The 16,631-nt window shown below is 45.0% G+C and overlaps 1 protein-coding gene across 1 annotated transcript; it reads right to left on the bottom strand.

The window, feature by feature from the left end:
• Positions 1-825: 825 nt before the first annotated feature.
• Positions 826-5,637, bottom strand: LOC136056876 (proton-coupled zinc antiporter SLC30A1-like). Its single transcript, XM_065749276.1, has 2 exons — positions 4,995-5,637; positions 826-1,988 (listed from the first exon to the last, which is right to left on the bottom strand). Exons 1-2 carry the CDS (start codon positions 5,620-5,622, stop codon positions 1,114-1,116), a joined length of 1,503 nt encoding a protein of 500 aa, XP_065605348.1. The 5' UTR covers positions 5,623-5,637; the 3' UTR covers positions 826-1,113.
• Positions 5,638-16,631: the final 10,994 nt, after the last annotated feature.

The raw sequence follows: 16,631 nt of genomic DNA, 5'->3' as shown, positions 1-16,631 counted from the left end.
ACGGATAATCCCAAGATGCTGCAGAGACCAGGACCACAGACACTGCAAGTGCTTGCAGACAGACTTAACTACACACAAAATGCCTCACTGGATTACTGGTTATGGAGGCTATGTCAGTGCTTTTGAAAAGCATCAATTTGACTGTCAGTGCTTGACAAACTTTCCCCTGACAGAGCACTTACTGACACAGCTAAGTTACACTCTTATTAGTAAACTCAGCATCGGTTAAAGCTGAAGCTCCAGCTCATCACTCGTGGCAGACAAAGATACCTTAAGCTCAAAGACTTTTCTGATGATACGCAACTTGGAAATAATGAAAAACACCAGAAAATCTGCAAAATATTAAAGTATGCATTACTTTATCTGCCAGTCTCACATCCTGATCACAAAGAGTATACAGCAGCTCAAACTTTCATTTTGAGTAAAAATAAACAAAAACCTTTCACATCTGATATTTTCACAAGCCATTGACTTCAATTACCTCACTACCTTTCCAGAAAAAGTGGGGACGGTTTCTAACAATCATTTGATGCTTCCTTTAAAATATGCTATGTGATATATTCGTAAGAAAAGCCTTCACATTTTTTGTTACGTAAGTTTAAGAAAAATACGTGAAACTGACAAGTGGTTTCCAGTTTTAAGTAGTTATAGCTTTAAAAACTTTCTATCGACTTTGGTTTCCTTTAGGGCTTCTAAACAAACAATATATTAAAATATCTACAGATCAAATATTAAAGGAAAAAGCAGGTCCAAGAAATCTGTAACACAAACTGAGTTCCTATAAGCTCATCCCTCAAGTATATTTTAGCTGAAAAAAAAAATAATTTGAAGCACAACAAAGTGACTGAGCTGAAATGTTGAAACTGGCTTTCTGAAGTTGTTACAGCATCGGCGCACTTTCTGTCAGTCTCAGTACAAAGTCAACAGAAACACCGTATATGACAGTGACATCATGTTCTTTAAAACAAGCATTCTAGATTTAGCAATGTGACAAGAACAAGGACTTCAGCAATTACGCTACTTGGCAAAATTGCGTCTCAAACATCTGCCTCTTCCTCTTGCAGTACAGCTGTTGTCAAAGTCACCAAAACTCAGGTAGCACCATTCTGGGAGTTACAAAGATGATTCGAACTCCTCGTTTTGATTGGTGTTTGCCTCTAGCTTCACTGCAGGTACACTCTCCGATTTAATCCTTCTCGTTTTGTTATGCGGAAATTCAATGACAACCTCTGAACAAGAAATACTAAGCGACGAAGATTTTTCTGTCTTCTTTCCAGTACTATCTTCTACTGTTCCACAACACTGCTTCAAAGCACACTGAGTTCTGCAAGGAAACTCACATGTCCCCCTCCCTGATTCAGAGCCAACGCTGACAAACTCGGGCTGAATGGTAGTTGCATGAATCCCTTCATCGTGAAAGATCTCCTTTATGCGCTTTGCCACTATCTTGTACGTGGAAGGGTCAGGACACTTTATGTGAGCCGTGCCAATGATCCTACTGCCTGCTAGCTGCCAAATGTGTAATTCATGGACTGCTTCAACTCCTTCAAGGGTACGTAATTTTGAGTTCAAAGAATGAACATCTATTTGTTTGGGAACAGTCTGTAGGAGTATAAGGGCCGACTCCCTAAGTAACGGGTAAGTCGTGTAAAGGAGGATACAAACCATAATCAAACAAAGAACAGGATCTAAATATAGCAACCAGCATGGACCAGCCACCGTAATGCTCTCTAGCTCAGACTTGTTTGCACTGCCAAGAGGGTGGGATAAAGTAGCATTCTTCACGCAATGGCTATTGACACATGGATTAAAGCAGGGCCCATCTTTGGGGCATGGATTCCACAAACCATAGAAGAGCAAGGCATTCACTACAACAATTACTGAACCTAAGGCATCTCCAAAAACATGCAGAAAAACTCCACGCATGTTCAGCTGTGCACTAGAGTCTTCCTCGACCTGTAAGTCAGTCGTGTCTTCCTTCATATCACCTGACAAGAAAGCAGTAGAGCCATTAGGCACACGCTATAATAAAAATCCCTTTCCACGTTTTCTGGCTGCTTAAACATTAGGCAATTTACTTTCCAATTCTTCAGTGAAGAACTGTGGAGCACACAGATAAAGGTTGCTTAAGTAGCTAAGTATTTTATGTTTGTTTCGTCTTCTGGAAGGCCAGATAATCACATAGCGAAAATCTCTCCAGTGCAATAGCAGTGCAGTTCTATTTTATATTACATTTTATGAAATAAGCTCAAAAGCAGTTTAGATACTACTTTATAGTCCTTTTTTTTTTCCCAGGTTGAATGGTTTGTTTCCAAAAGACCTTTGAAATCAAGGAGGAGGAATCACTCCTGAGACACCAGCAGAACTGCGAGATACAGTAAGTGGAGCTTTGGAGGTCTAACAGGCAGAACCTGTCAGCAGCATTGACTATAGATAGGACAGTGTAAGTTATCCCTTAAGTCCTCAGAAGCTATGAATTTGTGCTATTTGTATTCCAGTGTATATAAAAACATGTTTTTAGTACATTTCTTTCCAAATGACATGCAGCTGTTGAGTGGCATATAGCTGTTGATGCCCAAAGCCATGCATTATGAATCATGTAATTCATAAAAGAACTTTTTAGTACCCTCCCCTGTCAAAATGAGCTCCATCACACCCGACAAACTGTGCAGGAACAAATGCACACACCATTATAAAAGGCAGCATGAAGTTTTTGAAAGAAATCATTTTGCAAACTAAAAAATTGGAACTATTTTACAAGATTCACTTTTTGCAGTGCTAAAGAAATGTAACGGGCACTGGCCGCTGGCCTGACAAAGTAAAACAAGGAGCTCTCACTGCTTCCATGGTTATTGAGTTTAGAGCTTTGTAAACATTAACGTGTTAATATGGCCTACAGCTCTTGTCACTCTGCTCTCATGACTAATTTTGTGATCACAGAAGTGTCTACAAGGCCCTTTCTCTTCCAAGGAGGCAGGCACACACGGAGCTGGCCGAGCAGTATGTCAGCCCCAAGCCCTGGGTTCATTGTGTCAGGCACCATGGCTCCATCCTAAAGCTCCAGCTACATCTTCCACAGTTTCTAGGAGTTATGGAACAAGGAAGTGTCACTGGGACCAGTAATTTGCCAGAGAAGTGAGTAAGCTAGAGGAAAATATCTGAAGTTACAGAGTTCAGACTTTGGGGTTCACAATGAGGGCACAGAAAGAGGACACTTCTGATCCTGCTCCATACAAAGCATTTGGGACAAAGGGGATTTGGAGAGCTAGCGTATAGGGGTGGGTAGCAAGAAGCATGGTTCCAGAAAGCTCTGAGCCTTTTCAATGGTTAAAATATCTCAATTTGAATTTTGACTCATTTAAACCTAACTATAAACACATTACTTTACTGAAAATGTATGCACAAAGAGGCCTGTGCAGGACTAGCCCCTGAGGCTATCATGAGAATTTCACTTCAACCTCAGGAGAAGAGAGTCTACCATTCCTCACAGTTCCCTGCTGAGGTACAGCACCACTTTCTGCAATTTCCCTGATCTTCACCTGCACCCCTTACAGCTTCTTACAACTCTTCGCACACCTTTACCTGTGACACTTCCACGGGTCACAGTGAATAACTCCATCCCTTACATAATCATGACACAGCAGAGAAGGAAAGGCAAACTTACTTGAAAGTTTCACCGTGACCAAAATTATGCCCTGTTACTTACACAATGCCCACAACAAATTCTTTGCTATTGCTGAAAGGACACCCACAAGATGTTCCAGACAAGTTACCCAAAAACAGTGCATGTTTTAACCCACAAAAGAAGTCAATCTTTTAGCCTACAACTAGACAAGAATTTAGCTGAAAGCACAACTTACATTTCAGCAGGCACGAACAATTCACAGGCCAAGGTACCAATTAGATCAATGGCTAAATGAATTTTACATTGTTTGAAACTAATTATTAGGATAGTTTTGTTGGGACTAACATGACACAAAGAGGTTATTTTATTTTGTGGTTAAGAAAGGAGTGTAATATATTCAGAGGAACTTTCAGTCTTTTCAAAAGCAACAGACTCAAAACACTAAAGAAGCTAAAGAGAAAAAGATGAACTCCTGAGTTTCTCAGATGTCCATGGGAATTTCTGACCACTGAAATACTGAAACTGTAGCAAAGTTCACTCTACAGAGGAAAGAGCAACCTAAGCTAATTCAGCAGTCTCTCCTAATGTTTCCCTGAGAAGAAAGGAGATAGGTGGATCTGAGGACTGAGAAGAGAGATGTGGCCGTAAGGACTAACACTCTTTCTTCCCTGTTATAGGGATGCAGTACGAGGGAAGAGGAGAAGCAGGAAACGCACAGCTTCCACTGACACACAGTATTCAGCTTAGACCAAGTGACTTCTAAGCAAGTCACCCAGGCTTCTGGATCCACTAAAAAAAATAACCAAGAATGTGTGCTCTGAAGCCAACAAGCTCTGCATTCAGTACCTACTGCATGACTTCCTCAGCTCCAATTGGTAATTTCCAAGATTTCTTCTACGCGTGCCTTGAAGAAGCACTGCATTACTGTATGTACTTCAGTACACTACATCCAAGTGGGAGAAAAATCTCTCAGGTAGCTGACAACTAGAGCAACAGAGAGATCCGGCTGTCAGGACCAAGGCGCTGAGCTGCAGTTTGATGTACAGCCAGCTCAGCTCAGCACTGTCCTGTGACAGGCAACCACCGCCCGTCACACACCTCCTCAGCCAGCACCAACTTTTCTCAAGGCGAAGAGCACTTCACCCCAAGCTTCATCCCTGACCTGCCTGCAAGAAAAAGGCACGACCCAAGGCGCTCCTTTTAACACCTGGAGAAAAGGCTTGAGGCGGAGGTGCCGCCTGCCCCACCAAGCAGCTTTACTGCCCTTTCCCTAAGGACGGCCGGCCCCACGGAACTCGCCCCAACGCCGTCCTCGGGGACGGGACCTCTCCCGCTCTCCCGGGACGGGCAGAAGGCGCGCAGGGCTTACCGAGCTTCTCCTGGCTGACCCCGTTGGAGCTGCTGCAGTTCTCCACCAAGGTGCTGGTTTCCTCGCGGTGCAGCGCGGCCTCGCCGTCCGCGGGGGCTTGCTCGGCCTTGGCGCTCCCCCGGGGGAGCCGGGCGTTGCCCCCGTGCGCGTGCCCGTGGGAATGGCCGTGCCCGCCGACGCCGTGGTGGTTGAAGAGGCAGAGCCCCAGCAGGTTGATTATGAGCCCCGCCCCTCCAACGGCGATGACCACCAGCGGCTGCTGGATCTCGTGGGGCTCGGTGAAGCGCTCGATGGCCTCCAGCAGGATGGTGATGCAGAGGGCGGTGAGGAAGACGGCGTTGACCAGGGCGCCCATCACCTCGGCCCGCACCCAGCCGAACGTGTTCTTCCTGGTGGCGCGGGTCCGCTGGGCGAAACGCACGGCCACCAGCGCCACGACCAGGGCCATGACATCGGAGAGCATGTGGAAGGAGTAGGACAGCATGGCCAGCGACGACGTGACGCGGCTCACCACCACCTCCACCACGAAGAAGAGGAAGGTGAGCGCCAGCATGCACAGCAGCCGCGCCCGCCGGTTCTGCCACCACCGCGGCCCGCCCGGCCCCTTGGCCGCCATCCCCCCGCACATCGCGCCGGGGCGAGCGGCGGCGGTGGCCGCCGGCCCCGCCCGGTCCGCGCGCGAGGAGAGCTGCCGAGCGGCCCGCGGCGGAGCCCCAGCGGTGAGCGCGGCCCCGACTCCTCCGCCGCCGGCCCGACCGCCGCCGTTCCCTCCGCTGGCGCCGGGCGAGCAACCGTTACACCCGAGCCCCCTCACTCCTTCCACACGGAACCCGAGCCGGCGCGGCCACGCCCCCCAGCCCGCGCCTCATTGGCCACTGCCCCTCCGCTCGGCGCGGCCCGCCCGCCCACGCACCCCGCCTCGCCCACCATTGGCCCGCTCGCCTTCGCGACAGCCGGCCCCTCCCTGGTGGGACCGCCCGCCGGCGGGCCGGTGGGCGGGGCTCTGCGTGATGTCACACAAGCGGCAGCTCCGATTGCTGCGGCCCGGCGGCTCCTCCCACGCGGTCCCGCCCCGCGGCCAGCGGGACTCGTGCAAAAGGTGCGCTTCTTCACATGGCCCGGCCGGCGCGTGCTCGGGGGGCGGGGCTTCCCCCTGCGGGCTGGGCGGATTCGCGCGGGGCTTCGGGTGTGGGTGGGGCGAGACGTTGTGTGTGCGCGGCGGGCGGAGGTGGGGGGCTTGTGTAAGTGATGAGATGCAGCTGCAACTATCGCAGTTGTATTTACACAACGCAGTTGTATTTTTATTTGTAGTTACAGCATACGTAGAGATACGTGTAATCGCGTATAGTTATATAACCGTGGTAGTTAATAGTTTAGTTATTCAGGCAGAAGAAGGAAGTAGTTGTGCTTGAGGAGGCTTTGGGGAGCTGTAGTCTATGAAAACCATTCATATGCTTGTAACACAGCCCATGGATGCCAATCGTTCCGTTGAATTTGTGGTCAAGGAAAGAAAAAGGAGAACATCTTCGGAGACTTTTGAAAAAGTGACAAAAATGTCAGTCACAAAGGTCACTGAATGGCAAAGTTGACGCGTTCCTTTGCCTACTGTGTCCCAGGAGGGCCAGCAGGCATGGCAGCAAGGAGCAGAGCAGCCATGGATGTTCTGTGCAGGGGTGAAGAATGAAGAGCGAGGAGGCAAACAGCCACAGCTGCTTGTAATGTGTGGCCACGGCTCGGTGCATGCAGTACACGCAGGCAAAACTGGTGCTCGGGAAGGAAGAGGTAGCAGGAATACAAGAGCCCATTGCTACGCCTGGACATTCCAGAGGGATCTTGACCTGGGGACTGTGCAATGGACTTTGGCAGCTGGAGTAGACTCAGCAAAGTTCCAGCAAGGCCGTGGGTGCCCGCCATGTTGCTCTGATCTTTGTGTGCCACTGTCTCTTCTTCACTCATGCTACAGAGTCGTCGTCTTCACATTGTGCGCAGAGCATTGGGCACAACAGGCACTCCCGTGCTGACCCGTGAACCTGATCCCTATTTTCTGTGAGATTATCCTTATCAACATCTAGGCCTGCTCTGTTTTTAATTTAGCTTAGGAAACCGTATGGAATGTTTTAATGACTACCAGTACTCTTAAAAGTGCTGCAAGAGAGTCAGCAATCAGATTGCTGTAACGTTTTCCTCATCTACTTGGCTTCCTGCGTGCCATAATATCATTTAATAAGGTGTTGTAGATAATCGGGAAGCTGACCATCAATTACACAATTACTGTGGAACATGCTCATGTCCTCTGCTTCTCGCCCCCACACATGGCCATTAGTTAATGAGGAAGACTTAGCAAATGCAGGATATATGGGTCAAAGAAACTAGCACAACTTAAGCATCCTTTGGTTCTTGGGGGATAACATGAGGATTGGCATTAATCCACTGAAATTTGTGTGGTAAGGAAGAGCAAGGAGTTTAGTGGCCTTCACCTGCTGGACTTCAGGAATTTCTGAAACCAAGTGTTAGTTGGCTCCCCTTAGCTGTCATCATACTTTTCTTGATGAGAGGAAGTACTGTGCCTCCGCTTCTCGGTGAAATTGGCAGGATATCAATATCAGCACCATCCTTAGCAATAAAACTTGACTGACATCAAACATAAACTGCATAAAAACCTTTCTTAGTGTGTGAACAATGCCTAGATGAATTTGGGATCCTTTTTGAGGCCTCCTTATCTGCTCAAAGATCCCTTGAAACTGATCAATCCGCTGTTTTCCCATTATAGGACAGCATGTTCTGGTCCTGCCCTTGTCCACGGTTAGCTTTTCTTCTTACTACACCTGGCTGAATACTGAATTCCTTCTGGGGCAAAAATCCACAACACAGGGATCATATATCTCAGGAAACAGTGAGGATTAAATTATTTGCCAGGCTGGAAGGGATATGGTTCCTCTAGCCTTCTATTGCTCCCCAGTAAATAGGGCTGGGCATCTAGATTTGCTCTAGGGTACTCAGCAGCCACAGTTATCTTCATTCACTTCAAATGCAGGGACTTGGGTTAACAATCCCCAGTGGTAGCCTGGTCCTGCTGCTGGACATGGTAGACACAGATGCTACCTCTGCCCCAGAATCTTTCTCATAAACCAGTGTGCCCTACACAGTTTTTCCCAGGTTTTTCTATTGTTTTACCATGTGTCAGCATCCATGAGGAACAGGGATTGTTCCTCAATTTAGGACTGTCCATGTGGCAACATTATAAATGTTAAGATTAATAGGAAGGTAACTGTTGAAGGTACCTAATCAAATCTTAAGTGTGTGTACTTAAAGGAGAACATTTTGTTCCTTATTATGTGTTTTGAGAATACTATATCTTCAAAGTAGGGAAGACTGGGTTTTTTATTTTGTTTTGCTTCGTGGGTATTTTTTTTTAGGCTTCCAGGCATTGTGACTAACCCAGATCTTCTCTGGGCTCTGTTTCCGTTCCACACATGTGGAATGAGCAGTTTCCAAGTCTGCTTGCTTACTGAAAATGCTCCATTTTCTGAGGGGAGAGGTGACTCTGGATCTCCAGTGAGCAGCTTCATACCATCCCAGATCTGGATGACAAGGCAGGAAAAAGCTAGACAGAGCTGCTTCGTGTTGCCTGTTCTGTGGCAAAATTTTCTGCACTGAGTGCTGCTGAACTCGCAGTCTGCTGAACACTGTGGGAAGAATAGGACTTTGGTTGGGAGATTCACTGTTACTCAGCATGTTTGCTGAGTAAATAAAGTCATTACTTTTTCCTTTGAATCTGTGCAAGTTTCGCATGTGGAGAGAGGTCAGCCACAAAGGGCTCTTCTTCACTGCCTGCCTTTACACTTGGAAAAGGTGGAGCCTTGTCTGCAGTCCTCTAATCCAGACACATATCACAGAGCATGCTGCCTCCTTTTAACACCTAACTTGTTCCTTTTCTGCACAGTCATCAGACCTGTCTGCTTTTAATAAAGGCTTGTGAGACTCTGACAAACATGACTCCATCTGTCTGTTCCACTTCAAGGCTGTCAGTGTTCATTTTAGGCTGTGTTTCTTGCAGGCAATGTCTCTCTGTTAGCTGTCCTTGCGAGGTTTCTTCAAATTAGATGCAGTCAGCAGCACCAAAGAGAACAAAAACATTCACTGTTTACCTATATTAACAAGTTTACTCCCTGTAATGAGAAACAATACAAATGAAAAGGATTACTGTACATGTAGCCCTGTGTCAAATTCACTGTTGTATCCTGATTCGGGAAATCAGCTTTATCAAGGAAAGGAGGACTTAAACACGTGTCTATAGTTCATTAAAAGGCCTTGTTCAGGTAAAAGCAAGTTAAGCATGTGCTTAGATGCTTTCACATGTGGCCTACGAGGAAAGACTATAGCTGTAACAGGAGACAAAGAGCATGTTGCTCTATGAAGAGATTTGTTCTTCTACCTGCTTACTGTACTAGTAAAACCTGGCAGAACATCAGACAAACTGAGTCGGTCAGAATATTATCCTCTATACTTGTGAACGTTGAAAAGCAGATGAAAAAGAGAAAAATTTCCTTTCTGATTTTTTTCCCCTGCTAAAGAAATAGGTTTTGATCTATGGCTGTCTTATGTCCAGTTCTGATCTTTTCTTTGTAGGTTAGTTGTTTTGCTTTCTCATTGTCAGTCCATTATTTGATCCAATAGCATTTGGCAGCCTGCATTTGCTTTATAATGTCCGCCACAATTAACTGCACAGCTAATCTCTAACTTTTTAATGAACACGCATTTTTTTTGGTAGAGTTGGAGAACATTTCCTGGCAGTTTTGGTTACCACTTGCTCTGCATAGGGTACAATCAGTACCTTCTTAAAATTCACAGGTAGGCAGGCAAACTTGTTGCTCTAATCGGCTGTAAAGTTAACAGACTTCGTGGGTTTAGAGCTAAATAATTTATTCAACAGTATTCAAATTGATCCTACTAGAAAAATTATCAGCATATTAATCGTTAAAGGAAAACAAAAAGAATCAGGAATAAGTGTGGTGTTATTTACTTTTCCAGACGAGGCAGCTCCCTGTTAGAAAGATATGTAATAATGATTCAACGGGGATGAGAAGATTGTGTAGATATGAAATATTATGGAATGAAAAAATGTCTTTACAGCTGATTGGTCAGTAACATTTCTTATTATTGCTGAAATAAATTATATCTCTTGGTATTTTTACTAAATCATATTGTTAAACTCTGCTTTTCATTTTCTTTAGAAAGAACATTAGATCTCTACTTGTAATCTAAGCATTACCTGAATCTATATATTCTTTGTTAATATAATTAAAGGATTTGTTACTAATGTTCTTGTTTCAAACATCTATGCACATTCTATTCTCATAAGTAATTAGAGTCTCAGTGTGTGTGGCTCTTCGTTGTTCTGAACAACTGTGAGACAAGTGAGCACCTCTTACAATGCTATGGAGATCACTTTCAAAAGAGAGCCTCCTGGGCCTGCAGTCAATGCACTCTGAATTGGGTAGTTAAACTTTGAAGCCTCCTCTCACACTGAAGTGTAGGTTCACCAGGTGCTGGGCAGCTGATGTTCCTCCAGGACAGCTGGCACAGGCATATGATGCATACTAGAAATGAAATCACAGTCCTAGGTGTCTGTCTGTCTCTAACCTAAAAATTCAGTTTTTGGAAATTTAATTCTGTGATCCTATTTGGTCAGACTAGGGTATCACTTTGGCTTTTTTCGTAGGTGTAGGTTTTTCTCTCACTCTCTACATTTGTTCTGTGGGGCCCAAGTGGTAGGAAGGGGAGGTGGACGCTGATTAGACATGTCAAGTAGTAACTCCAGCATTTATGTACTGCCCTCGTTAAAACCTGCTTCCGGGGCACCTCTTTTGTCAGCAACACAAGTGAAGCCAGCTGGCTTTGAACTCCATATTTGTTTACCACTGTGCTGGGTCTAGGAGCATTCAGGCTGAGAGTCAGTGGGCTTCTGAAGACAGAGACTTGAGGATGTGAGCTAATCACTGTGCTGCTGTTTTCGGCAGTTGCCTGTCTAACCTACCTACAAAATCAATCTGAGATTGAAAAAACATGCAATGTTTTCTCCCAATAAAATGGATTATTTGGGAGCAGAGGTTATCACTATCACTATAGGATGCTGGATTTCTTTGATGTAGAATTTCTAAAGGCTGCTCACAGGAATAAGCATACTCAGGTCCCTCCAGATAAGTCTCTAGAAGGCCCTAGAGGAACAGTGAGTATTGCAGGGAAATCATAAATGTGTATGTTCTGGCATTTGAAAAGTTAGCTTGAAATAAGGACAGTTTTGAATCCTGTGAGGCTGCAAACCACTTCTGTGCTATGCTATCAAAGAAGAAATGCCCTCAGGTGGCACATTTTGTCCTGACCAAGGGAGCCATGCTCATACACCTCAGTATCTGTTAGGAGTCTGGTGACATCAGGGGAACACCATGCCACCATTTTGTTTTGGTCTCAGGGACTGAACTTGCCAGCGTAAGAGCTTAGTACTGAAACAGTGTTGGCTAAAAAGAGGACAATCCCCAGGCAAACTGGAACGAAAGCTATCATGCTGGCGTTGTGTATAAGAGATCTTAAGGGATGTTTCCTGGAAGAGCCATGAGCACAGGATATGGCACATCCTATTTCTGCTCTTTAAGACAGCCCTGCCAAGCAGCCTAATAGCACAGAAGTTATAGGACGTGCTTAGGCATGGGGACTCCTGTGAAATGATCACAGGCTTCCTCTGACCCAGCACCAACAGGTCTGATCTTGAGGGCAGCCTCAGGCTCATCCTGGGCAGGCAATCCAGATACACCTGGTGTTTCCAGTCAGTTCATCGACCCACACAGTTCTCCTTTTCTTGGTGCCACATCAGGACAGAATGGCATCCATCCATCGTGATGAGGGTCTTTTTCACAGAAACTCCTTCAAGTAGATGTGTTCATCATTTTATGATTTATTTCTTAGATATTTATTGTATCAGTGTGGTATGGACAGATTTCATTACACAAATGAATTACCCATGGAAAAACACTGTTTGTTTTGCCAGTTGTCTCCAATGGTGAGTTCTGGGATCCCTGAAGACCTGAGTTGGAGGACCATAACTGTGGCAACAATAAACTTGTAGCTAACCTCAAACTTGCATTAGACTTGCTGTTCCAGCTGTATACATTTATATATATTTATATATATATGGACCTCAGTCAGCTGGAAGGTGGCAAACTGTGTCCCAGTTTTCAAGAACAAGAAGACCCTGGTTATTACAGGTATATAGGTATATAAGTCTCACTTCAGTTCCTGGAAAAATTGTGAAGGTGTTCTGGGAGTCACTGAAAAACATGTGAAAGACAATACAGCCCTTGGTCACAGCCAGTGTGTGTTCATGAGGGGAAAGTCCTATTTAATGAAATTAAGTCTTCTTATATGACAAGGTAACCTACTAGTTGAACAAGGAAAGCCAGTTGATGTAATCTTTTTGGACTTCTGCAAAAATTGGGATGCTGTTTCTCAAAGTATGCTTCCAGACAAAATTTCCAGTATAGGGATAGACAGAAACTTAGTGCAATGGGTGAACAGCTGGCTGATGAGTTGGGTTCAAAGAGTTACAATAAATGGTGTTACGCCAGGCTGGTTGTCAGTCATTAGTGAGGTTCTGCAGGGCTCACTTTAGGGTCAGTTGTCTGCAATATTTTCATCAATTATTTGGATTCAGGACTTAAAGGCATACTAAGTAAGCCCGCAAACAGCACTAGATTGGGAGTAGTTCTTGACTCCCTCAAGAGTGGAGAGGCCTTGCAGAGAGATCTTGAAAATTGGAGGGGCTGGGCAATCACCAACTGCATCAAGTTTAAAAAGAAAAATGGACTGATTCTGCTGGACAAACCTGATATTTGTAGGGTCAGAGATGAGAGGGTGGAGAGCAGCCCTGTGGAGAGAGTTCTGGAATTGTGGTTGATGGCAAGTTCAATCTGAGTCAGCTGTGTGCACTAGCAGCCCAAAGAGCCAACTACACCTTGAGGTGCCCAGGCTCAGCGCTGCTGCTGTTTTCAGGGAAGGGGTTATTCTGCTCCACTCTGCACTGTGTGGCCTGACCTACAGCGCTGGGTGCAGATTGGGGTGCCACAATATAGCAAGGATGTAAAACCATTTGAGAGGTGTCCAAAGGAGTGCTCTGAAGATGGGGAATGTTCTAGAGGGTAAGACATATGAGGAGTGGCTAGGGTCACTAGGTTTGTTCAGCCCTGAGAAAAGGAGGCTGAAGGGAGGCCTCGTGGCGGCCTACAGCTTCCTCACAAAGTAGAGCATGCTCTCTCTCTGGTGACAGCAACAAGACCCAAGACATTGGCACGGGGGTTGGAGATTAGGAAAAGTTTCCTTCCTGAAAGGGTGGCCAGGCACTGGAACAGGCTTCCCAGGGCAGGGATCACGATCCTGCCTGCTGGAGTCTGAGGAGAATTTGGACAATGCTCTCAGATATATTGTTTGAATTTTGGTTAGTCCTAAATTTTTCTTTGGATAGGGTCTGGGCCTGATGGTCCTTATGGACCTCTTTCAACTCAGGATTGATTGATTGATTTCTTGATTCTATTATCATTTAAAATTTCCTTTCCCTAGAGGCGATGTGATTTGGAATATGCTGTGAACCTGACTCTGAGGTGTTCTGGACGCTGTTCATCTCTTCAAGCCCCAAATGTGGCCTTCACATAAGGATGAAAGCTTGAAGGTCTGTGCTGTGTCTCATCACCTCTTTTCTTTTCAACAATCACGTGCATTTGATGTTTGTCAAATCATATTCCAAGTCAGTGAGCATAAACATATTGTCTTTATGTTCTGTAACTTTATCTATTTATTTTCATAACAGCCTTCCATGGAGGCCGTGTTCAACTTAAGCCAATCTAACTTCAAAATAAATAACTTTTTAAAAGCTGGTACCAGAAAGGGTGGGCATATTTCCTAGCTGGAAATCACTGTCCTCAACTAGTCCTGAGATCTAGCAATGCTGGATGTCCCATGAGGGGCATCAGTTCTGCCTGCTAGTACAACCAAAACCAAAATCTTTTTCTTCAACCAGTTCTGCAAGCTAATCCTATTTACTTAGGGCTGCAGGACAGCTAGAGCTGACACACAGGAGCATGTGATTAGGGCAGGAAAAAGTGTGTGACCATAAACTGGCTACATCCCATAGTTGTTTATGCTGACTGTGAAACCACAGTCTCAAATGGACAATAAGGGAGGGATTCATGCCTGGGAATTGGTAGCTGACTCAAACATCTTCAGATCACGAGTCTCCCTCTAGAGTTAGTGGAAATTTAATCAACTTTGTCAGCGGAGACTGCAGTGTGATTTACCTCCTCCAACAGTTGTGTGTACTTGATCAAATGAATTCTGCCATTACAGTGCCCGTTTCTGTCCATGACTATAAAGAAAACCTAGTGTGAACAGCTCAGAGATTAAATCAACATCTAATGAGATGACTCCTGCCCCCAAGCGTTAGTTCTGCCTGTTTCAGGACAAGGTTTTTTATTATTATTCATACATTAAAGTGTGAGTTAAGTGAATTATTTAATGAAATAAACTGAATAATGTCAGAAAGAAGAGTAGTAGCCAGTGGCCCTTCCTGCTAACAATTATGCTCATACCAATATACTAGAAATGTGATGTTCAAAGCTGTATCTCCAAGCCAGAATTCACATGCACAGGAGAAGTGTTTTGATATAAGTCCTGGGCAGCTATTTTTCCCTCAGAAACAAGTGGTGGCTACTTTTGGAAAGCAGGGCATTTATGAGTGTGATTAAGCATGGAAGAGTCTAACTTCAGGCATTTAAAAAAAAATACATCATCTAAATTTCTTACAAGCTAATTCTGTTTGAATTTAATGGCTTTTTGTATGTAGCTACTGTGAACGTTGCTTCTTGAAAGCTTTATTTGTGTTCAGCTGTTTTGTATTTACCCAGATATTTCTGTCATAATGTTTGGAAGAACAAAGTTCATATCAGCATGAGTGAATTAAATGATGTGTCCCAGTATCCTCAGAGCCAATGGAGAGAATCCATTTCTATCATTGCTGAGATGGCAAAGCAATTATTATAGCTGTCCCACAAAGGGTTCATCCATCAAGTTTCCAAGAAGGCCATCTCCCTTATCAATTAACAATGCATATTATCTGGTTAGTTAACAATGGGGTAAAGGTCTTTTTCCTGCTGTATGTCAGGCTGTTATGCAAAAAACTGCTGTATATAAGCTGTATATAACCTTAGAATTGTGTACAGTGCCAACTGGAGTTCTAGGAATATGTTTATTTATTTTTTTATTTGCCACCTATAGTGGACATACTTCGTGCCTTTGACAATTAGGTAGACCAGGTAGACCAAAACCTATCTCTTTAGTGGAAATTTCCCTGTAGGAATATATTCTTGTAAGGAAAGGAATAAGTAAAAAAAGCAAAATATGCACTTACTGATTAGCAGCATCACAGCATACCAATGTTAATGCACTAGTGTTTGCAGTTTATATCACTATGATATAAAATCCCTGTAAGTACTATCTAATACATATGTACTTACATTGGTTGTTAAAAAAAAACGAGAATTCCTATGTCTTTGTCGAGCTGGTTTTCAGAACTTCTGTTCTTGTTAATAATGAGTTTGTGTCAAATTCCTAAATGGGAAAAATATTTCAGGAATCAGGTGTGTATGTGCATGGCCTCTCCTGAAATGTGCACAGTAGACTGTGTGTCAGCTGGGAAGCATTACAGGAGGGAGTGGAGGAGCTGCTTGATCTGTTATTACATTCACCACCATCACATTTAAGGCTTCCTGGCATTGGTTCTGGCCTGAGCTATAGCAATTAGGGCATGTGCGTCACTTCTGCAGTGCTACATGGCCCAGCATTTCCTACTGGGGTGTACAGATTGGATGCATCTTCTCTTTGTTGAGGTCATTCATCCTAGCCCCACGTGCTATATTGTCCTCCTGACCTTCTTTGTCTGCCTGCCTCACTTGCTGTAACTGTGTCACAGCCTGTTTGTGCTGATCAGTTTGATAACACAGGTCCATGGGCCATATGTGTCCCTCTCTGGCAGCCAGAACTCAACAGTTTGCATGTCACCTAATCCAGTCACAGGTAGAAAAGTGACTTTGGATCCTATATCACTGTGAAGACAACCCTAGGATGGTCCAGAAGGCGGACCAGAGACATCAAAGAGGGGCATGGGTGGTTCTGTGTGTGCCATTCTCAGCTCCAGGGAAGTGCTGCAGCCTTCAGGATGCCTTGCCCCATCACAGAGCTAGAAGCTCACTGAAGTTGTCCGTGTGTAACACTAAACTCGGAGGCAGCCCAGTTTCATGTTCTGTATTATCTGTTCCACCCAGAAAGGGGACCTTGTGCGGATCTGTCCCTCTGGGCCACCAGGATAGCATGCTCAGTGACCCTCCCGCACAGCAAGCTGGCTAGCAGGAGCAGCAGCACTCAGCCTAGCACCTTGACCTCAGAGCACTCCTGCACAGCTGTTTGTCTAGGATAGATGGAGCCTTTAGAGGGAGCGGTCAGCTCCAGCTTTTTCTTTCAAAACTCTTCCCACACAGCCTTTGGGTGTGCCTGAGTGCCTTTATCTGTGAAGCCTGCTTGCAGCCTGCTGAAGCC

The sequence above is a fragment of the Cyrtonyx montezumae genome, unplaced genomic scaffold (assembly GCF_038088225.1).
Source record: "Cyrtonyx montezumae isolate F1298 unplaced genomic scaffold, pur_monq_1.0 scaffold_0, whole genome shotgun sequence".
Lineage (NCBI taxonomy): Eukaryota > Metazoa > Chordata > Aves > Galliformes > Odontophoridae > Cyrtonyx > Cyrtonyx montezumae.
The sequence above is the reverse complement of the archived record's forward strand: the minus strand, read 5'-3'. Positions and strand labels throughout refer to the sequence as shown.